The sequence below is a fragment of the Gouania willdenowi genome, chromosome 17 (genome assembly GCF_900634775.1).
Source record: "Gouania willdenowi chromosome 17, fGouWil2.1, whole genome shotgun sequence".
NCBI lineage: Eukaryota > Metazoa > Chordata > Actinopteri > Blenniiformes > Gobiesocidae > Gouania > Gouania willdenowi.
The window spans coordinates 21,045,384-21,068,410 of NC_041060.1; the positions used below are offsets into that span (position 1 = coordinate 21,045,384).

At 37.5% G+C, this 23,027-nt stretch overlaps 1 protein-coding gene across 4 annotated transcripts in view; it reads left to right on the forward strand.

Annotated features, from left to right (window-relative positions):
• The window catches only part of LOC114479567 (guanine nucleotide exchange factor VAV3-like), a 60,568-nt gene that overhangs the window by 16,733 nt on the left and 20,808 nt on the right, over positions 1-23,027 (forward strand). For 2 of the 4 annotated variants that reach the window (XM_028473309.1, XM_028473311.1), the window contains exons 6-20: positions 7-99; positions 1,041-1,109; positions 1,185-1,288; positions 2,226-2,325; positions 3,397-3,492; positions 6,248-6,316; positions 6,784-6,870; positions 8,799-8,884; positions 9,046-9,178; positions 12,955-13,064; positions 14,958-15,059; positions 15,912-16,003; positions 17,662-17,684; positions 18,763-18,787; positions 22,602-22,732. In XM_028473309.1, coding sequence (XP_028329110.1) covers positions 7-99; positions 1,041-1,109; positions 1,185-1,288; positions 2,226-2,325; positions 3,397-3,492; positions 6,248-6,316; positions 6,784-6,870; positions 8,799-8,884; positions 9,046-9,178; positions 12,955-13,064; positions 14,958-15,059; positions 15,912-16,003; positions 17,662-17,684; positions 18,763-18,787; positions 22,602-22,732 — 1,320 coding nt within the window. The remainder of the gene's footprint in view (positions 1-6; positions 100-1,040; positions 1,110-1,184; positions 1,289-2,225; positions 2,326-3,396; positions 3,493-6,247; positions 6,317-6,783; positions 6,871-8,798; positions 8,885-9,045; positions 9,179-12,954; positions 13,065-14,957; positions 15,060-15,911; positions 16,004-17,661; positions 17,685-18,762; positions 18,788-22,601; positions 22,733-23,027) is intronic. The other 2 variants (XM_028473310.1, XM_028473312.1) reach the window with 1 other exon arrangement.

The window sequence follows — 23,027 nt, forward strand, 5'->3', positions numbered from 1 at the left end:
TTCTAGAAGGAGGCGGAGCTGGACGTCAGAAGCTGCTGCCTCGCTGAGATCAAACAGACAGAGGAGAAATACACGGAGACCCTGGAGTCCATCGAGAAGGTACTGAAACTCATTCTTTATTCTGAACAAAGTTTAGCTTCTCACTTCTCCTCTGAACTTCAGTTTTCATTTGTCTTAGATGAGTTTTAAGACATTTTTTCTTAAGGAAATGTCAAAGTGGAGAGTGTTGAATTTCATTGTTAAAGTAGAGCCTTCATTGTCATGTAAATTGTATATCATTTCCAAAAACACGTAATAGGGGCTTTAACCCTTCTATTATCCTTGGGGTCAATTCGACCCCATTTAATGTTTATATATATAAATATACTGTATATTCATATTTCATGACTTTTCCCAATTTGATTAAATTATCATGATGATTTTTTTTCAATGTGATGAACACATATTGCACGCATTGGTGTTCCTCGAGGGTCAATTAGACCCCAATCTGTTGTAGCTGTGTAAAAATTGTCTCTGTCTGTCAGCTCTTTCACAGTGAAAGTGACTTAGGGGAGAATGTGTCTGAGACAGAGCAGTTTAAAATGAATAACCCCGAATATGTTACAAAAAAGAGGTAAAAACAAGTAAATAAATATGTTTATGAAAAGAAAAAGGGGGTCATCAACATCAAACAATATGGTTCATTCTGCGAGAGTCATGAATGTGCACCCAAATTAGAAAATATTTGATTGAAAACTAATTTACCTATATATACAGTATATATATATGTATGTATGTATATATATTTATAACTCATATAAATTAATTCTAATTTAAAAGTTTGCCCTGATGGTGGCGCTAGAGAACAGGTCAAGGTTTTATTATCAAGGGTTTTTTTTTTGTATTCAACAAATAAACAAAGTGCTTGACACAAAGTCTTGGTAAATAATATTATGGAGGCAAAATGTGTTTGTAATATTTGAATAGGAGGGTTAAGTAATTAGTATTAAAAAAAAAGCTGCCGTAATGTCCTCCCTTATTGTGTTTTTCCCCCTCTTCAGTATTTCTTGAATCCCCTGAAAAAATTCTTCTCTGTGGCAGAAATAGACAAAGTTTTCCTCAACATACCCGTGAGTCCCACCTACTTTACTCTTCAAGTGATAATTCATCTGATTCCCCACTGATGGTTTTCTCGTGTGACGCAGGACTTGGTTAAAGTTCATAAGAACTTGATGGCTGACTTGCAGGACTCCATCCTGAACAAAAACGCCTTAAATCTTTATCAGATCTTCATCGGCTACAAAGAGAGGTAACAAAGCCCTCATCAACACTTAGTAAATCACTTTTAAGGGAAAAAAAAAAACATGGGAAACTGGTAACCAGGAGGCCATTGTCTAATTTTGTGTGGACCCCCAAATAAACACAAAAAATGACAAAAAGCAGCAAAAATTCACAAAATTACAAAAAAAACACAAAAGAAATACACAGACTTGCTACAAAAACGTGAGATGACTACACATATGTGCAAAAATACCAGAAGAATTGACAAAACAAGAACAAAAAGGAATGTAAAACACAAAACATACAAAATGACTTAAAAACATACAAAATGACTTAAAAAACGTAAAAAATGACTTAAAAAACATAAAGAATTACAAGGAATTGCAAAAAAGACAACAAAAAATTTCAAAACTCGCAAAGCGACAACAAAAATACACAAGATGATCAAACAATGCACATAACAACTCCAATAACACACAAAACCAAAACAAAAATACACAAAACAACAACAAAAATATACAAAATGACAACTAAAGCAGACTAATATCAGATGATATTATAATATTATAATAATATTTTTGTGGCCCCCACTGTGATCTAAATTGCCCATCCCTGCTCTAAAACATTGCCATTGGCACAGTTTTATTATATATTGATGCTGTTTTTTTTTTTTTTTTTTTTTTTGCATTTGATCCTCAGTTTTGGTTCCCAGTTTGTTATTAAGGTTTAATTGTTACCAAAGCCAAATCAGTTAAGAGCTCTATTTTATCATGGCACAAAAGCTGAATGGGGTTCAACCATATGATGCTTTTTAGACCATGTCCTCCAATCACCAGGCAAAAAAAACTCATTCAGAACAAAACTTCTTTTTCATGAATAACAAACCCATTGCGTATTTTTAGTTGCTGCTCATGTTCTTTACTCTGAGTTCTCAGGGTTTGACTTGTTTTCACTTGTGCTCACAGGCTGCTCATCTATGGGATATACTGCAGTCGGGTAGAGATCGCCATCGCTGTGTTAGACCTCATCTGCAAAGAGAAAGAGGACGTTCGGATGAAGCTGGAGGTGAGTCACACCCAGTAAGTCAGTGACTCCTGTGCATCTTCTGTTACCATGACAACATTAACCCCCAGGGCACCTTTGGGGGCCAAACATGTACTTTTTGCTTATTTCGTTTTTAATAATTCTCAAAATCTCATTTGATTTAAAGACTAATTGTATGAACCTTGGACAATATCATGTTCATTATTCCAGGATCACTTTTATTGCAAGATGTATAGAACAAGAGATATAAAATGTACCAACACTCTTTGTGTTCAGGACCGATTTGGTCCCATTGACTCCCATTATAACCACATATTTTGGATATATTGTTATCGTGACATATGACTGTGGTTTTCCCATAAATACTGAATAAATCTATAGGCATCTACCTTCTAAATACACCTTATTAGTATAAAAATATAATGAAAAACATTATATTTATGGTGAGGTCTAAAGTAGTTGAAAAAAAATCTGATGTGAAAAATTTGTGAAAAAATATTTATTTATGACATTTCCTATCAATTATTGACCTACTCATGGCTGTAATAACTTCATATCAAATATTCCATTTTGCACCCTTATTTTTGAAAAAAAAAAAAAATGCATATTGTGTGTTTTTTGTGTTCTTCTTATTGTTTTTGTGACAGAAAGGGCATAAAAAGGTAAAATATAATATAATGAAATGAAATATAATGAAAAATATGAAAATATATAAAATATATATATGAAAATATAATGAAAATGTTATACCGATGGGTAGGTCTGAAGTTGTTGAAAAGATATACAACATTTTTATGACAGTTTTATGAAGGGTACCGTTTTGATATCAGAGTGTAATTTGTTTTAAAGGTGCCCTGAGGGTTAAACAATAATATTTTTTTCAGGCAGACACAGTAAAAAAGGAATAGTAAACATTCATTAAGTAGAAAAAAAATACAAATTGTTTGTGATCCATCAAAGAGACAAAGCTGAGTGTTTCCGGCATGTTTGGACCAAAAGATTTGAGAGCAGTTGCTTCTTAATGTTGGGAAATATTCCCTGTTGTTTCATTCCGAGCTCGAAATGGTAAAAAGTGTTTTTCCTTTAATGTAGGAATGTTCCAAACGGGCCAACAACGGAAAGTTCACACTGAGAGACCTGCTGGTTGTTCCAATGCAGAGAGTCCTGAAGTATCATCTCCTTCTGCAGGTAGATGTGTTTCACAGCAAGAGAGTCCTTGTAGCATGCGTGTCAAACTCAAGGCCCGGGGGCCAAATCCAGCCCTTTAGTGCATCAAATTTGGCCCGCTCTAGAAAGTAAAAATGATCGAAAAAAAACATGAAACATTGAGTAAATTGCCAATTAATTCAGTTGTAGATATATTAGCCCCTCCAAATACAAGTTCACAATATTTGTAGAGGTCAGTTTACCACTTCTTATGTCACATGACAGCGGTCATTTTTAATCTCAAATTGTTAGAAGAATTCAAAATTTTTCCAAAATCTGGCAAATTTTCTTCTATTTTTTCTTTGAAATTTCCCCAAATTCCCCAAATCTGGGAAATTTTAAGTTAAGTTCCTGCAGAGACTGATATACCTACATGATAACTTATCATTCATATATAGTTTATATGTGGAAGTGAAAACCAGGCCACATAAATGTTGAATTTGCTATTTTTACAGGAATACACACATAGCATAGATGTGTCTGTAAATACACACATAGCTTGGTGAACCATCTGATTAGTGCAGAATCTGCTCCTCATAGAAGCACCAAGTCAAAAACATCACCACTACAGTGGCTGTTTCACACAGCGTTAGACTTCCTCATTAACTGTCAATCAATGCTCACTGAGGGCTGTGATTGGAGGAAACCCTACTCCATCCTCTCAGTTTTTATAGGAGGGGCGAGGCCAACGGCGAAAGTTGATGATGCAGGGGAATCCAAATAATAAGTTTCAGCCAATAGCAATATTCAATTGTAATAGCCAGAGTTCAACCCTTAGAGGCCAGTAACTCTGACATTTTACAACTAAATACGTAAAATTAAAATACATTTACTAAAATGTGAAGAGTGGGACTAGGATTAATAAACAGCACTACTTAATACCTAAATATATTTAGGTATTAAGTAGTAATTACTCTCAAACTGCTCCGTATTTGGCCCCTGAATTAAAATGACACCCTGCCTTATAATATCAGCATTACCATTTAAATCAAACAATGGAGTCTAAAATGTACAAGATTTATAAGATTAAATAAGATTTCCCTCTTTTTGTCCTACATTTCAAAAGCATGAATTAAATATATGCATATTTCATAGATTTTGACTGTATGTTGGCCCTGTGACGTAGCGACCACATGAGGGCGACATTCTCCATATATTTACTCTGTGAACCACATTTCAACTCAACTTTTATTGGGTTTCATCTCGTTAAAGATGATTTATGACTAAACTCATAATAACAAAAAAAAAAACTACATGCATTTCCTGAACAATCAAATTTCCCCCCCCCCAAAAAAAACAACTAAAGATACGCTCTTTTGTTGTGACTATAATATCCATTAACTGTTGACTGTATGACACAATCCTCCATGAGTTAGTTAGTGGGAGGCAGAGGTCGGCCTGTCGCTGTCAAGCTGGACGAGGACAGTGGCTGCAGAGCAGTTTTAAAGTGTTGCACAGGGCAAAGGCCGCCACGGTGAGTGGTGCTGATCTCTGGAGCTCTCAGTGGCCCCCTCCCCCCGGGGAAGGAATCGTGTGATGGGGCCAAAAAGAGACACGGAGGGGGGGAAGAGGAAGTGCTGATGCTGAAATCAACTCAGAGAGGACACGGCTCAGTGGAGAAAGAGTCATATGACCTTCATGACATGGACATCCTAGTCCTAATGTTTTGTCTATATAATATAGGCTATTACGGTAGATTCTGTCATGAAATACGTCATGTAACGGTTTTATTTGTACATTGTAGCATTTATTGGGTCTTTTTTTGACATGCTGTCCAATACAGTCTTTGGGTTGAATTCCATCTTTTCTTAACTGATTTCTTCAAACATTTATGGACTTTTTCAGGTTCCCAGTGAAACAACAGTTGGATGTTTTTTTTTGCTAAAACGTAATTTAAACAGCTTACATCAGATATAGGCAACTGACGGTTCGGGGGTCACCTACGGCCCCCAAAGTAAATGCACAAAATGACTTAAAAAACATACAAAATAAAATAAATATACACTAGACAAATATACAGAAAATGTCTCCAAAAACACACAAAACGGCAACAAAATAAAGAACAACAAAATTTGAGAAAAATTACAAAATACAAAATTACAAAATGACAACAAAAACAAAGAAAATGAATACACAAAAAATGTCTAAAAAGACTCATATCACACACAAAAAAATAAAATAGTGCACTGTGGTTTAATAAATCACTTGGCGGATGTCTTTTCTAGTTCTATATGATATAGGTTTTCACTTCATGTTAATGTCATACCTATTCTTCCTATAGATCATTTACACACCTTGTATTTGTAGGGATGCACTGATGTCGATGTTGTATGCGGTACCAAGGTGTGTACTCGTACTCGTAAAACATGCGCGAAACTATATTCATGTTTGAAAAAAGGATTATAATGAGTTCAAATACAAAAAAAACCCCAACATTTTATTTGATTAATCATAGCATCTATATTTGTATCAATATATGATCGTCTCCACTAGGCCCTGCTCTATCCTTGTTGTTTTTAGGATATGAAGAGATTTTGTATGGTTAAGTCAACCCTTTAATTGATCCATAATCACACTATAATGGAGAAACACCTTCTGCCTAAATACCCAAAGCCCATTTCATTTTTATTGTACAATCAAATCAATAATAAACTCCTCGGTGCTGTAATGGGCTTCTCCCTGAGGGGAGTGAAAAGTGTTTGTACTCAGCCACATCTGATCTGTTCCTATTCAACAGGAGCTGGTCAAGCACACTCACGATGCTGCTGACAAGGGCAACTTGAAGATTGCACTTGATGCCATGAAAGTGAGTGCAGTGCCTCTAATGTGGGTTGTGTACAATCATGCTGATTTAAGAAAAACCAAGTCCCTGACCACCCATTTGGGGCATTCAGCTGATAAAGAAACAACAACTGCATCATAAATCATTCATGCGTTGTGGTTAAAAAGGGGATGGATTGATAAAGTGGTGCATTTACATGCATTAGTGAGTACTGAGTGCCCTCCTCAGATAAATGGCTCATCTGTTCATTGAGAAAATACACTTTGCTTATTCATCTGGCTTTGAAAATTTCACAAATAGGACAAATATCAAATGAATGATTTTATAGCGCAAACATTTAGACCCCAACATATGGTTCTGGGCCTCTAAGGGCCTCTGGTATGGGATAGTTTGATGAAACATGTGCTCCATTTCCTCTTTGTTTTATTTAAAGCTGTTTGTCTTTTGTAGTAAACTAATGAAAAGTGTGTTTGTGTGTATATGCTGCCCAGGACTTGGCTCAGTATGTCAACGAGGTGAAGAGGGATAACGAGACGCTCAGGGAGATCGATCAGTACCAGAGATCCATCGAAAACTTGGTAAACTCAAAGCTTTTCTTCAATCATTGGCAGTTGCACAGTGCGTGAGCGTCAAACTAGTAATAATATAGCAGATGAGTTGAAAAAGTCGTTTTTTAAGGTGGCGCATGGAACATTTAAGGCACGTGTGTCGTATTCGCCCCCATCGTTGCAACCAGTCTGGGTGAAAAAAAAACGAATAAAAAGTAGATTGTTTTTTTAAACGTGGTGGATATATTTTACATTTTCAAAACCAATCAATTATTTCATTAATAACAATTAAACACATCTTACGTTATACTTGGGATGTTTTTGTCTTTAAGATAAATGCAATTTAACAATCTGGTAGAATGAGCTAATGCAGGCATGGGGCCAAAGTGCCACAAAGGGCCCCGATCTAATTTTGTGTGGCCCCCAAAACAAATACAAGAAATGACTCCAAAAACACACAAAATGACATCAAAATACCAGAAAAAAAACACAAAATGACTAAGAATATACAAAACAACACAAGCACACAAACCTAAAAAATAATAAGAATCACTACAAAAACACTCGACTCCAAAAAATAGACAAAATGCAAAAAAAATACACAAATACAACAAAAATACAGTACACAAAAAAACATGTAGGACCTGCACTACGAATCTGGATATTTATATATTGTACATATATAAGTATTCACTTAAACAAACCTTCTCCATCACGTAGCAGCTGTACTACGAAACTGGTTATCAACGTGTTTACTTAACCCAGGTGGTTTTAGCCTTGATCATAAATGTGGAGTGTGGAGAATGCAGCGTCTGACCAATCACAAACACAGAGAAACCGTGCAGAGCAACTTACACCACACCAACGTCAGACCAAAAACAATACTGTTGCTGCAGAAAAAGCAGGAAGGAAGGAATGCAGGCAGATAAATGAGTACATTTGTGAGATTATACAATATTAATAATTGGATAAATAAACATTCTGATCAGTTTCACTTTTTTAACACAGCACAGATGTGTTTCCACTCTGACGTTGCATTCATACAGCTCAGCCTACATCATAAGGTGGACTTTTGTATTTTATACAGCCGGATATATGTTGCAGGACTGAGGCTCTCAGTGTCACTATGTATACATGAATGAATTAATTTATCATTTAGAAAGCGCCCGATGCAAGCAGGCTTTGTCAGCTGACGAATATTGGTCAGTCCATCAGAAGAAAATCTATATCTTTCCTAAAGGATGTCATCAGGTAAATGAAAGGATTGCATCAATCCATAAATATTCCTTCTCTCGTGTCAGCTGTCAGATCCGATCCACAGAGCGACGTGTGAGATTCTTGGGCAGGTCGTTTTCCAAGAGAACTGATTGGTCAGGAGGCGGGACCTTCATTCTCGCTCATATCTTATCCGAGCACTCCACCTACTCGCGACCAGGTTAGCCATTCAGTGTAAATTTACCCCGGTAAGGAGTTAACCAGCCTCATAGTACAGCACACACGGAATAAATCCCGTCAAGTTAGTGCGATAAGAAGAAATCCAGCATCGTAGTACAGGCCATAAAATGAAAACAATACAATGAAAGTAAACAAAAAAACATACAATAATACAACAAAAAAATACACAAAATGACTCCAAAAAATGCACTAAATGACAAAAAACAAAAAACAAAATGACTCCAAAAATAGTATAGTATACCATAAACGACAACCAAAATACACAATAATACAATAATACAACATAAATACAAAAAAGACAAAAACTCTTAATATATTTTGTATTTGTCACATTAATCTAAATACTGACATGTATTCTGATAACATTTTTGTGGTTCCCACTGTGATGAAGTTGCTCATCATGTCAGTTTTTGAGTGTTGGCACAGATAAAACGGCTCATCCACAGAATAATCTGAAAATACAGCCAGAGGAGGACATTAATAAGTGTATATTTTGCTTGCAGTATCAGCCTCTGATCACCTACGGTCGACCCAAAGGAGACGGTGAGGTGCGCTTGGTCTCCAGCATTGACAGGAGGAAACAAGACAGGTGCTGTTTCTCAGATTTTAATGAGAATTTAAGAAAAAATAAATAAAGTAGGCTGATAACAATACACATAAGCTTTATGTGAGCAGCATAAAAGCAAATAAGTCGGTGAAGGGCGCAGCACGCATGTTCTCATTGATATCTGGCCTCTGTTTTGCTCCTAGACACATCTTTTTATTTGATGTGGCAGCTATAGTTTGCAAGAGACGAGGGGACAACTACGAGATGAAGGACATACTCGACCTCAACTACTTCAAGATCACAAACAACCCCACATCTGACAGGGAGGACAAAAAGGTGAGCTGGCCATGAAGCACGTGCGCTTGTATTTAGATTTAGAGTTTGGATTTTAAATGATCAAACATATACTGTTGTCATAGCAAATTTGCGGTTGACCTCATTTGGAGACATGATTTATTGCTCTGGTTGAATGATGGAGTCCAGGCGAGGCATTGATGATTTTATAAAAAAGATTATAAAATTAAAGAAAAAAGGAGTAAAAAAGAAGCTTCCATCCTGAAAGAATGAAAGGCAAAAGGCTCGTGGCAGAGCAAAAAGGCAAGACCCACTCTAACTAACAGTTTCACAGCTTAAGCTTTTATACAGATAACAGAAAAAGTTCCACCCTGAGGTGAGGAGAAGGAGGGAGTCAGATGCCCAACAGTGGAAACATTTGAGGATGATGAAGACGTGTATATTATGAGGAAGATTGGGCGCCACTCTTATCTATCCTTGATAGTGTGTGTGTGCGTGCATATCTGCACGTGAGTTTGAGTTTTGGCCTTCAGCAGAGATCTGTACTGTTTAATCTAACATGATTCAGCTGTTCAAAAGTGCAAAGAGTAATGGAGTCATCATGTATTAAAACACGACAAATTGTACACATGAACACACATTTGACGATAATATGATGACTATAAAAATTGCCATAACACTGTCAAATCTAATCTTATTTATCACTGTAGAAAGGGCATCTTCTTTTCCCTGGCACTTTGTTGCAGAGCGGGGTGGGGTGTGGGGTGTGGGGTGTGGGGGGGGGGCATGTTGATGCCTTGTTGATGTAGGCCCACAGATGGTATCTTCTCACGTCAATGCTGATTTCTAATGTGAGAGTTAAAGCTCGCCAGAATGGGGCAGGTGTGTGCAGTTTTTTTTTTTTTTTTTTTTTTAATCAAAGGCACTTCATTATCATCCTCATTTACGCCTGTGTTTATGTGCGATACGCACATAACAATGATTGGTATTTACCACGCACTCTTTGATGTGCTTTTTAGGATGATGCCTGCCTTTGTGGGTTTGTCATTATTCGTGGTTATCGCTCAGTAGTTGTGGACTAAATACCACAATTCTGTGAAGAAATGTGTTCTTTAAGGGCTTGTTCTGTCAAATACAACCCATTTACAGCTCCTCATACTTCAGTTCAAGAAGTCGTTTGTAGCGCTGGCACACAGTGAGGGACCTACGCTCACCAACACTGGAAGATAAAATATACTAATCCCAGGTGATGAATGAGTGCAGCTCCCCAAGGCTACTTAAAGCTATATATCATTTTCTGCTAACTGAATGGCAGGAGCTTGAATGTTGCACACACACACACACACATGAACACACACACACGCACGCACGCACACACACCCTGTGAGAAAATTATTATATTATTCTATCTTAGATATGCTTAGTTTCAAGTAGGGATGTAACGATTCACTCAACTCCCGATACGATTCGATTCACGATACTGGGTTCACGATACGATTTTCTCACGATTTATTTTACAAAATGGGACTGTAGACAAATGACTGAAAAATATTCCTTTATTTTTTTGGGGAAAATACTGTACTATTTTCCTTTTATTTTTCATTGTCAAAAGAATCCCTTGATAAACTATTCAAAATGATGCAATTTAACTAAAAATAAATCTTGAATGAAATAAATAAAGGAATGATACAAATGAAGAAGCCTATTAATTTAAATTCTGGTTCTATAATAAACAATTCAAAACTGCGTAATAGTTCTTTTTCTTTTTAAAAGTGCAACTGAAAATGTATTTTGTGCCTTAACAATTGGACTTTTAAAAAAAAAAAACAGTCATTTTACTGTATTTACGTCAGATATTTGTTGTGACCAGCAGAGGGCGCTTGTAACCCAGTGGTCGGTTGGCATGCAGTTATTCCACCAGTGAAGAAGAGAAGCTATGCTAGCAGACAGAGTTAATAGAAAAACCTGACTTTTACAGATATTCACGTAATATTACAGATATTCTTTCGGTGCTAAAGGAGTAAAGAATCATTTATGAGCATGTTTAACAGTAAATGGCGGCCAGAAAGAAAATAGTAGCAGATTCCGCCCGTCATGTCCGCTTCTGGAATGATTAATATATAGCGCCCTCTGCTGGTTAAAAAGTACTGCGATTCAATTTTCAGAGCATCGATGTGAACCGTGGTACCTATGAATCGATTTTTAACTGCCTTACGATTAATCGTTACATCCCTAGTTTCAAGCCATGTTGACAGTTGGGAGACTAGCCTCTTGTAGCCTATATAGGCTAGCTAGTAGCTAATTCCAGTAAGTTCATTTTGTCTTCTTTTTTGAAATAGGTGATATACTTTGATGTATCCCTTATGAGAATTTCTTGAAAAACCTTAGCTAGTAGCTAACTGTAGTTTGACTCTGTGTTTGAAATCGCATACTAACTCAAAATGAGTATGTAGTGCTTTCACATTAGATAGTATGGAAAGATTTTTTACACGAGAAATATTGGGATGTATACTATATCAGGACATTTTTGAAGTAAGCACGGTGGGCACACTAGTCATACTCATCCGCCCCAAGATGCATTGCGAGCATAATGTAAAATCGTCCTCCGACCAGCTTCAAGCTAAAGATCAAACATCCTCGTTTCAAAACAAAAGCATCTATTCTTTTGACTTCCGTTAGTTTTTTAATGCCTTTGTAAATAAGGCTCTTGTTTTGAAGTTAAAGGCATACTGTGTAACTTTTGGCCACTAGGGGCGCTAGACCTGTAACTTTCACGTCAAGCGCCCCCTAGTGGCCACAAGCACTGTCGCAAAAATCAATTAACAGTCAGTCGGGCCAGCCTCCCTTTGTCTTTCCATTGTGTATGCAGACAGTGGTTGGCCTGTAACTTTGGGATAAGGATTGGCTCTAAGGGCTGGGTCGGTCGAGCTGGGCTCGCGCCGCAGCTGGAGGAGCAGCCGCCGCCGCAGCCGCCGCCGCCCTCCTCTCCCTGCCGCTGGAGGCCCGGCGCTCGGCCCTCTTTGCCGCGTCAGTGGCTCTCCCCTTGTTGCCGTTGCCGGCCTCCTTCGCCGGGTTTGGCGCGGTGGCCGTTGTCGGGGCAGACGGGGGATGGGCGAACTTGCGGGCATGGGCTGGAGGGAGCCGAGTCTCTGCGGCGTCTTTTTCACCTCCTCAGAGTGAATTTTAAACGTTGTCACATGACCTGACCAAACTTACAAGGGTGGTATTTCAAGAGGGAAACCCCGCCCGGAGCATTGATACTGTCAAGCGCTGTACATTGGCCTGAGGAATCATTTAAAGTAACTCATATGGGTCAAATCTTTAGGTCAAAAAGTCAGCGGTGTGCCTTTAACAGGAAGTTTAGTCAGTAGCACAATGGCAGGTCTCTGAAAATCTCCAAAATGTCGGCATGAATTGTGTTTCTGCGAGTTTTATGGATCAAATAAACACATGTTGATATTCTACTTGGTTGCTTTCTCTTTGTTTTCAGAACTTTCAAAGGTGACAAATTAATGAAGATGTTTAGCCTCAGTGTGCTTCCTGTTTTTGTCGTTGTAGGTTCGAAATGCATCTTGGGAAACTTGGAAGTACACTTCAGTGGGAACAATCATTACCCTAATCACGCTAAACATACTTATAGTGTATAATAGACAGTATATACTCATTGAGTTTGTATTTTGTAGTTCATAGTACGGGAGTGTACCATATCAAACACAGCCTGTTAAGCTGTTTAATGGATTTTACTGAGTAGAAGTGACATTCCTGTTTTGAGCAACATACTGATGAGTATTATCTTTCTCTGCTGCTGAACTCCACAGTGGTGCTACGGTTTCTATGTGACACACCAGCAGGGACATGCCGGCTTTGAACTATTTTTCAAGACACGAGAGTTGAAGAAAAAATGGCTGGATCAGTTTGAAATGGCCATGTGAGTATGACGAGGCCTGTGCGTTCCATTGGTGGTGTTCATGTTTTGTGTTTTGTACTTCTGTGGTGTTTGATTTCCCTTGCTAACATCGGTGTTATTTCAAAGCAGGAAGTAGTGTTGACTCTAAACATAGGCGATGTTTGATCAGGTCTCAGCTGTAATCAAACACACAGCACTGATATTCATGCACGCGCCCACACACGGCTCCACCTACAGGGCAATATGCGTTCTTCCAAAACTATAAAGAAGTCACTCTGCCTGCAGGAATCCTCCAACCACAGCTTGAAGCCATGGAGCCATTTCTGTACTTTTACTTCCCAAACTACAACACAAACTGTGCTTTCAGAACTAAGTATTGAGGTTACGTAGAGGTGAATGATTTATTTTGGGGAAAATGCCAACTTTTAAAATTAGTCGAACTATATAAAGCCATGCACCTAATTCCTGAACACTTTACAGTAGATTTAATTATGGCCCTGATTCCTTGTGCGAGAGCAGAAGCATAGCATAAAAAAGTGGCTATTCAATAACAATAGCAGTTCTTTAAAAAGTCACTAATTCTGTTTATTTTTTAAAAACAATTTATTTAGGCAAAATGACATGTGTAAAAAAAGTGTAAAAATGAACAGCTATTCAAGCCATTCAGTCTGTTCATTATGATAGAACGTTCTTGAATAGGTATATACTGTACCTAACGGTAGATCCATTTTTTCCCCCCTTTCATTCTATTTAAAATCAACTGGTGGCCCACGGTCACATTTTGTGCTCCAAATTAATTTAATTAATTAATTAAATTCACCTCAACATGACCCTTTTAACAGACATTAGGCTTTAGTACATGAGTCAAACATAAGGCACAGGGGCCAAAATCAGGCTCTTTAGAGCATCCAATTTGGCCCACAGAAGAAATGAATATTGTGTAATCTACCAACTAATTCAGTTGTAGATATTTCTGTCTCTCTAAATACACAAATTCAATGAAACTCCACAATATTTTCATGGCTCACAGTTTTTGCATGCTTTTATCACATGATCGTAGTCATTTTTAATCTCAATCTGTTGAAAGAATACAATGTTTTTTTTCCAAAATCCTATGATTTTCCTCAAGTAGTTTCTCCAAGTAGAATAAAAATTTGTCAATAAAATACAGAACATTTCATTGAAGATTCTGCAGGGACTGATATGTTACTTATTACTAAGGATATTTTTCATGCCTTACATATTTATCATTTACACCTGGCATTGCAACCTATAAGGCACATTAATGTTGAAATTGCTTGTTTTTGCTATTGTAGTGTATTGCTATTGTATTGTATTGCTAATTTGTGGTCCACTTGAGATCAAACTGGTCCGTATTCGGCCCCTGAACTAAAATGAATTTGACATTCCTGCTTTAGTGTCTGAGGACCTCTGTGCGCTGTGTAATGACAACAGAAGAGTTCCAAACTGCTCATACAGGGACGCGAGTTCATGTTGAATGAGTCATTTATAGCTGCACTCAATTTAAGTGATTCTTTAATGGAATGTTGAGCACAAACACCTTCAGCATCGCCTGTGTTTGCTCATGTTTAAGAAAGACTGCCAGCCTGTTGGTTGTATAATTCACCTGTGACATTTTGTGTTTGAACACATGCACAGCAAACATCATTCTTATCCTGTTCACTGCTTTTGCAAATGTACTTGGTGCTAAATTGCTTGAATGGAAATACAAAACCACCTGAGGTAGTGACAATCAAAATGAGAGTTTTTGTCCTCAAAATGGCTCTGACAAATATTCAGACCTAAACAATTAAGTGTATTCATGCTTTTCATTGAAACCAATGCTAATTCTGAGCAGTCTGTGCCTATTCTTCTCTGTTTGTTTACTCACTGATATGATTTTTCTGGCCTTAGATCAAATATCCAGCCAGAGAAGGCAAACCACAACTGCCACCAGTTCAAAATGCACACATTTGAAAGGATCACATCCTGTAGCTTTTGTCACCTACTGCTCAGGTAAGACTAAATACATATTTACTGCGCACATAAAATGAGGGTCCAGATAACTGGAGTGATTTTTTTTTTTCTATATCAAGGTAAACATGAACTCTGACTACTTGTATCGTGCTTTTGTTTTCGTCATTGCCCTGAATGTTCTCTTAGGTTAATTATGGGACGAGACCCAAAAGTGGGTTGCAGGATTTTCCTTGATCCCAAAAAATGTCTCTATATAATTACTTATTTTATTTTGCAGGGGGATAGTTTACCCAGCAGATAAATGATCAAATCTACTTTTTTTTTTTCATGATATTCATGGAAAATGTACATTTCCTGTAGCTCTTTTAAAATGCCCTTTAAAAAAAACAACAATTAAAAATCAAATTAAGCATATTGTTTTTATTGATTAAAATGAATATATTAAGAATAAAGGAAATATATCTCTTCTAGCATCATTATCAGTTAGATCTTCTGGGATTAGCAAGTCAATACAACCTTTTCTCTGTTTTGAGTTGATTTGCAGTTAGACATGGATGTTTTTTTTTTGACTTCCTAAAAATTGACACAAAAGTTAAGAAGCAAAAATCTCGTGTTTTTATTCTAAAGCCGATTTATTTATTCATTAGTGCTGTGTTTTTGTTTTTTTTCAAATAAGAGGTGAAAGTAATGTCTTCACAGCACATTTTTCTGGATTTTGCCTTCTGGTTAAATACATTTTTTCTCCCTAAGTGTCACTTTTTGATGGTTTTCACTAAGTTTCGAGAATAAAACTATCCAAGAGAGACTTTTTCAAGGAGTGCATTGTTGACAGCTCAATATCCTCAGCACGCCTCTGTAAATAAAATATCTCCCCCTTTTTACTGTGTCTAGGGGCATCTTCAACCAGGGTTATCTCTGTGTAAGATGTGGCCTTGGAGCACATAAGGAGTGTCTGGGGCGGCTCGGACTCTGTGGAAGAACAGGTGAGCAGCTGTAGACCTTCCAAAACCTCTTTGGGAGATTTGAGTTTTTATTATTTTATTGGCTTTATTCTCTTATCACATATTTCTGGCTCATAATAATAATAATAAAAAAAAACAATCTGATAGCGTGAAGATAAGCTGTGGATATATTGTTACTAAATCTAGTTTGCTTAAGAGAGAAATGTGCAAAAATCAGGACTCACACTTTTTCTTTCCACCAGAGATAAGCAACATGCTGCCCTCCGTATAATGTTGTGCAACTCCATAAGTAAAATACAGAAAACAACTCCAAAAACACACGGCAGGACAACAAAAACACACAAATTGACAAAAAACATATAGAAAATGACAGGGAAATACACAGAAAACATCAACATCAAACATCAGACGTAATGACTTAAGACATACAAAACAACAAACAAAAATAAACAAGGTAATGACATAAACACACAAAAGGAAATGTTAGGATTTATGTTGGGCATATAAACATTTTCACTCCTGCCTGTTTCAGCCTTGTTGTATATTTTTAAATTGTGATTCATATTTGAATATTTTTTTTGTTAGACTGAAACAAACAAACTAATAACCTGGAACTGAAATCAAAAATACCCAAATTCACAAAAAAATGCACAATATGAAAACAAAAATTCATGAAACGCTAACATAAATTGACAAAAGGACAACACGCATGAAAAGGATAGTAAAAATACACGGAATGACTTCAGAATTAAACAAAACTGCTGCAAAAATCACTGAAAGGACAAATAAATATTCAATTCACTTCAACTTTATTTATATAGCGCAAATTACAACAACGTCATCTCAAAGCGCTTGACAAAATATAGTCCATAGTAAGAAAGAATGAACCCAACAAGATCCATATGAACAAGCATTTATCGACAGTGGGAAGAAAAAAACTCCCTATTTTTTAAAGGAAGAAATCTCCAGCGGAACCAGGTTCAGAGGTGGCAGCCATCAGCTTCGACTGGTTGAGGTTAGTGAACAGAAGGGCAAACAGATTAGGATAGATGAATAGTACATCAGAGGGCTCCAGACTAGTTGAGCCGCGAACCATCGATCAGGAACCGCCAGCTCCAGCATCAAGACACCTGAAACAGAAAAGAGAGCAGAGGGCGAGGAGAAGGCACAGACTGCAGGAAAAACATGATACACTATGATGCACTAGTTCCTAGTGGTTAGGTTAACATTAAACGTCTTGCGGCCTCCTCCATGCTCTGAAATGCTACCACTACAGACAAGGTTTTGTATTGTACTGGTTGCACGTAATGATATATGGGGTGGGTTATGCAAAATAAGTCCAAACATACAAAACAACAAAAACAAACAAATGGACTACAAAAACACCTGTTTTCTTTCCTGCAATAATGTTCACATTGGTCTCTATTCTGATAATGTGGCCCTCTGTTCAGAGGACCAAGCTTTTAAAAAGTAGTTTGTCGCTGCTTTACACGCTTTTCAACACTGCTCTGGTGTCGATATGTAACCTTAATGAATTCACAACAATAGCCCTTAAGCACTGGGGTTTTTATACATTCAAAGAGGTTATGTGGACCTATCAAGGTTGACAGTTGAGGTTGTATGGCAGGAAGTCACCACAAACCATCATTATTTTCTGTCTTTTTCTCACCTGACTGCAGATGCTGTCAAGCACACGTCCAAGGTAAGACTGGGACTCTTTCACTTCTGACACTTTTGATTTTTGGCCCATTTTGAGCCAATTTTCGACTTGTGCGTCTATTTTGTGGGATCGTGCGAGTCTCTGCTAGATTGTGTGTCGTTAGTGGTGGAGTATACATGGGGTCACGAGAAGCGATTAACACCTCACGACCAGCCCCCGATCAGCAATTGTTTGGTTGTAAGGAAATCTAAGTTGTTTGAAATCCTGGTCGCTCCTAGTGAAGGTATCTCACTGTTGAAGCAGTGCCACGGACCGGCTTACCTTAAACTCTCACACTGCGCAATGCGCGGGGACCACTGTAAAATTGACGGACTGTACTGCCCACGTCTGAGATTTGCAAGTGTCTCTCCACTTCCGGGTTCTTCTTCTTCGTCTGTTTTAATGGCGACGCTTCAGAGTTCTTCTTCTTCTAATTTGTACGTTGCTTTTCCGGAAACAAGACCCCGACGTGTCATGTGTGGACATACAGTGTGAGCAGTCAGATCGTGTCAGAGTGTTGGTCCGTATAGCGTGAGAACATGAATCGTGAGCTGTGCACATTCGTTCTCTGCACTTGAGTCGCCACAGTTTGAGCTGGAGCTGAGTACAACGATTCAAAAAATCTTACAGTGTATCCTAGCCTTAAGGCTTTAGCAACTCAAGAGTAGTTTCAGGTTACTGGTAATGCTCTTGAATCTGGAAAACACTGCATTTGATTTAATCTTGGCGTTTTTGTTATATTCTGTTTTTTTAAGACAGTGTCTATTCGTATGGTTGCCGTACGGACAACCCCCAGTGCTATTGGTTCGTTCACTGAAATACACGTACGTAGCGTCTTAGGGTTAGGTTTAGGTTATAACCCTATATCGCAACAATTTGTAGAGTTAGGGTTAGGTTTAGGTTTAGTCTTAGTCACGTGACCTAAACTGGCCAATGAGGAGCACTGCGTGCAGATAGAATGTCGGTATATTAATACAGCAATCGTATGGATAGCCACTGCCTTTTTTAATGCCTCTGTCCTTTTCCACACCCATAATTCTTCCCGTCTTGTTCACATGTTCTTTTCTCTCGCCATTTCCAGGATATTACTACACTAGCAGATCCAGGTCAGTATGACTCGACCACTTGACCCCTTTCGCGAAGCAGCTCAGGTCTTTTCCTCTTAAGCCACTTTCTTCTCAGCTTTGTTGCAACACAGACGCACAGTTAGGGTGGAAAAGGGGATTGGTTATCAGAGCCAGAGGGATCCCTTTAGCAGATAGATAGTGGATTAAAGATAAACCATGTTGCTAAGGTCAAGGGATCATCTGACTCGAATGCCAATTATTTCTTTTGCTATATAACACATCAGCATTCCTCCACAGCTTGTCCATGAAGTTCAATCAATAAAAGAAAAGTGTGTTTACAAATGCCTTACGTTAAATCCTATAACAAACCAGATAGGATCCATAATCAGGTTACTAAAAAAGCTAATTTTCATAGTGCACAACATGATGATGACACCCTCGAGGGAAGCTAAAAAAATAATGAATCAGTAAGGATGGACAAAAGTCAAAAACATTTAATTAAAAAGCCTTTAATATTGGCACTAATATTGCTACTGATTTTTTTTTGCAGCTTTATTGTCCCATAAGATCCATAAGTTACAGATGTGCAAACACAATAATACAGATTGTATTTTTACAAATGTATGGACTGTGGTTGTTACTACCAGAAATGTGAAATATATCTTTATTTTCCACCACTGTCTGATGTTCTGATACTGTGAGCTCGACAGAAAGCAGAGGAACTCAAATGCAGGAATTCAAAGGCTTGCAGTGGATTTAAACACTTTATCCAGTTCAAAACTGGTGCAGACTCAGTCAGTGAAGGCAGCAGGAGTCGAGATCACTGAGTGAAAGTCAGGAAGAGGGTCAACGCAAGGAGAAAGGCAGCTTAAAGAGTAACGAGATGGATAGATGGCATTTTATTGTCATAGTACGAAGTCATACAATGAAATTTGTAGCAGCTTGGAATGGTGTTATGACACATAAACAAAATAACAAAATCTTAATAAATTAAAAGCACACAAATTTCTACATAAGAAAAGGTTAACATCCATGTTTACCATCAATGTTTTGCAAGAGCCAAAACATCAATGAAATTCAAAAAAATGCCTTGATTATGGGCGGGGCTCTTGGAATATAAAATCTCCAAAGAATATGCTATGCTATGCTATGCTATGACTCCCTTTTCACAATTCTCTTAATCCAACCAACTCACCACACATTACAGCATCAACGGGTGCTAGTCTTTATCAGAGGGGCGGGGCCAACAGTGGTGGATTGTGACATAAGAAGCCACCTAAACGTCACAAACCACCATTCTCAGCCAATACTAACATTTGATTGTAATAGCCAGGTTTCAACCTATAGAGGGCAGTCTCTCTTACATTTTTCCAACAAAATATGCCAGCATTTAAATACGTTGCCCTAAATGTCAAGAGTCTGACAAGAATCAATTAAGAATACTAGTTTATACCAAACACGTGTTTTTTTTAGCAGAACAAAGTTTTGGGGTTAAGTTATCTATTAAATGCACCTGAGAGAGAAGGTCTGATTAGCTCCGATACACAAGTGCAGTGAGTTAGGCTGATTGTCAGGAGCTGTGACAGACACTGTGCTTCATTTTTTGATTCCGATATCAACCAAAATAGTATATATGCAAGCCTCTTCTCCGCTAAACTAATTCCATGTCACATCATGGATCCTCAAAGGCATTATTGGCAGAAAACTTGTAAATGATATGTAATGATATTACATTATTATGCTGAACAATGTAGTTTTAACCTAAAACAGCATGCAGTCATGGCCCTGTGTCAAGGATCAACCAGCCTCAGCAGTGGAGGCAGTCAATAAGGAAACCAGGTTCCAGGTTTTGATGCATCAGTTTTATCTGTTTATTTTTTAGTTTGCACCACAAGCACCATGTACTTCAATCTCCATTCCACTCCCTACTGAACAGAATGAATGTCCTTATATACAGGTGTAACACTAATTAGCCTGTACCAAGCATGGGGTGACATATAATGTGCATATTAAAAGTACAACATAAATATTTACACAAACACTTCCTAACAGACATTATCACAAACACTAACCCTGTATTAATATCATTAATCTTATTTACATCTCCTAAATTATTAAACTACATATTTACATTGAGCTACACACATCCAGCTCCCCTGTTCCTAGTCTCTGCTTGGTCTCTCCCACCTGGAACTATAAAAAGGTGTCCAAAAGCCCTGGGGAATTCTTTTACCTGAACACCTCAGGAAAGAGGAAGAGAGCATGCACAGGTAAGCTTTGTTGAAGATCACATTTCAATCACATGCAAAATACCAGAACATATTTAATTGTTTTATCTTTCATGTCACTGCTAAGTTATTTATCAATTAACTGAACTGTATTTTCTGTGTTTATCACTAGATGAATCCTGTGGCCTGAACCATGTGCTTCACCATTTGACCAATAAATTAATTAAACCAATACAACAAAAATGTGTCTCTTAATTTCATTAAGCACTGTAGTTTGTCACTGTATTACAATTGACTCTTTATTTAAATTACAACAGTTCATGAGTGTAACAGTCCATAAATAACGTCACCTCGTCGTTACACCCTGGTTTAGTTTTGACTTGTATGAAGTAGGTTTGTATGTGAGTGTATGAAGGCAGGGTCACCATGCATACATGCGTCTCTAGCGTTAAGTTCACATTTACCTGTCATACATGCCATGGTGAAACTATGTTTGAATTGATTTTTCCCAATATTCGTAATCTAGCCTAAAACTACCAAAAGTGAAAAAGTGATTGCACATTCAATGCAACGTCCACCTTACTATTTCAATCTAAGCAAATTTAGTGAGACGTTACAACCTGTGACATTAGGTACAACCTGTGAGACCCTGATTAGTATGTCAGTCACCAGTTGTCTTCTTTAGGTGTTGTTCTGAATAAAATGATGAATATTTATTTAGTGACCAGACAAACTGGAACATCAGAGCGTCTTTTTTTTTCTCCTGCAAAAATAGAAGCCCCCTCATACATGATATTTAAAAGATGTAATGTATGTATGGCCACAACAATCAAAATAATTTCCAAGATCATCCTTAGATATCAGCACTCAGATATGGGCAACTTCTATCACAGCGGGGGCCGCTAAGAATGGTCTATATCTCATCCAAGGGCCACATCATCAACATTTATACCAGCATTTTGAAAAATTACCAATATAAGCATTAATTCAGTTTTATGTGTTTTTGTTCTCTTTCTGTGAGTGATTTTGTTCTTTTTGTTGTCATTTGGTTTGCTTTTGTTGTAATTTAGTGTACTTTTGGATTGGTTTGTGTAGTTTGTCATTTTTGTCACATTTAAGTCACGCATTTTTGGTTTTATTTTTTCTTTTTTGTTGTGCATTTTTTTTGATGTTTCTTGTGTTTTTGTTAATATTTTGTGTGTTTATGTAGTAAGTTCTTCGTTATTTTGTGTATTTTTGATATTTGTGTTTTTGAACTCCTTTTGTGTGTATTCAAATTTTATGTCATTTTTGTCTAATTCAAGTCATGTTTTTTGATTTATTTGTTGTTGCTTCTTGTGTTTTTGTTAAGATTTTGTGTTTTTGCCTTAAGTTGTTAGCTATGTTGTGTATTTTTGATGTTTGTGTGTTTTTTTTATGTTTGTGTGTTTTTTGAGTCCTTTCGTGTCTTTTCGTTGTCTTGTGTTTATTTAGCCATGTGGTGTATTTTCAATTATTTTATTTTTTATTTTTTTGTTAATTTGTGTATTTATTTTTGGAGCCGCACAAAACTGGACCAAGGGCCCCATAATCCAAAAATATAGATATTTTTGATCATGCTTGTGTTTGCGCTCCTTGTCTCGCAGGTTTACCAAAGATGGTTGTGATCAGAGACTACAGTGGCGTTCCTTTCCCCCAGTGTGGACCCCCACTAAGCATTCACACTGGGGATGTCATTGAACTGATGTTTGCTGACCTGCACAGCTCCTGGTGGCAGGTGCGTGTCACTCAGCTCACCCTGGTTTTATCTCAACATCTGTGACTATAAAAAAAACCAACATGTTACCGCTGAGTGCTTCCAAGCTTTGCATGCAATGTCATGGGTTTGGCTCGATTCTACATTCTGTGTGATCAGAAACAGTAATTTAGATATTTATTGCCTTCTGTGTTTTGTCAGGCGGATGTTAGTGGGATGAGTTCAGCTTTAGGAGGTGCATGAACTCCAGTGGGTTACAAATCTGTCCGTTTTCTCACTCTTTACATTAAAAGGAGCCCACATTGGTTGATCTCAC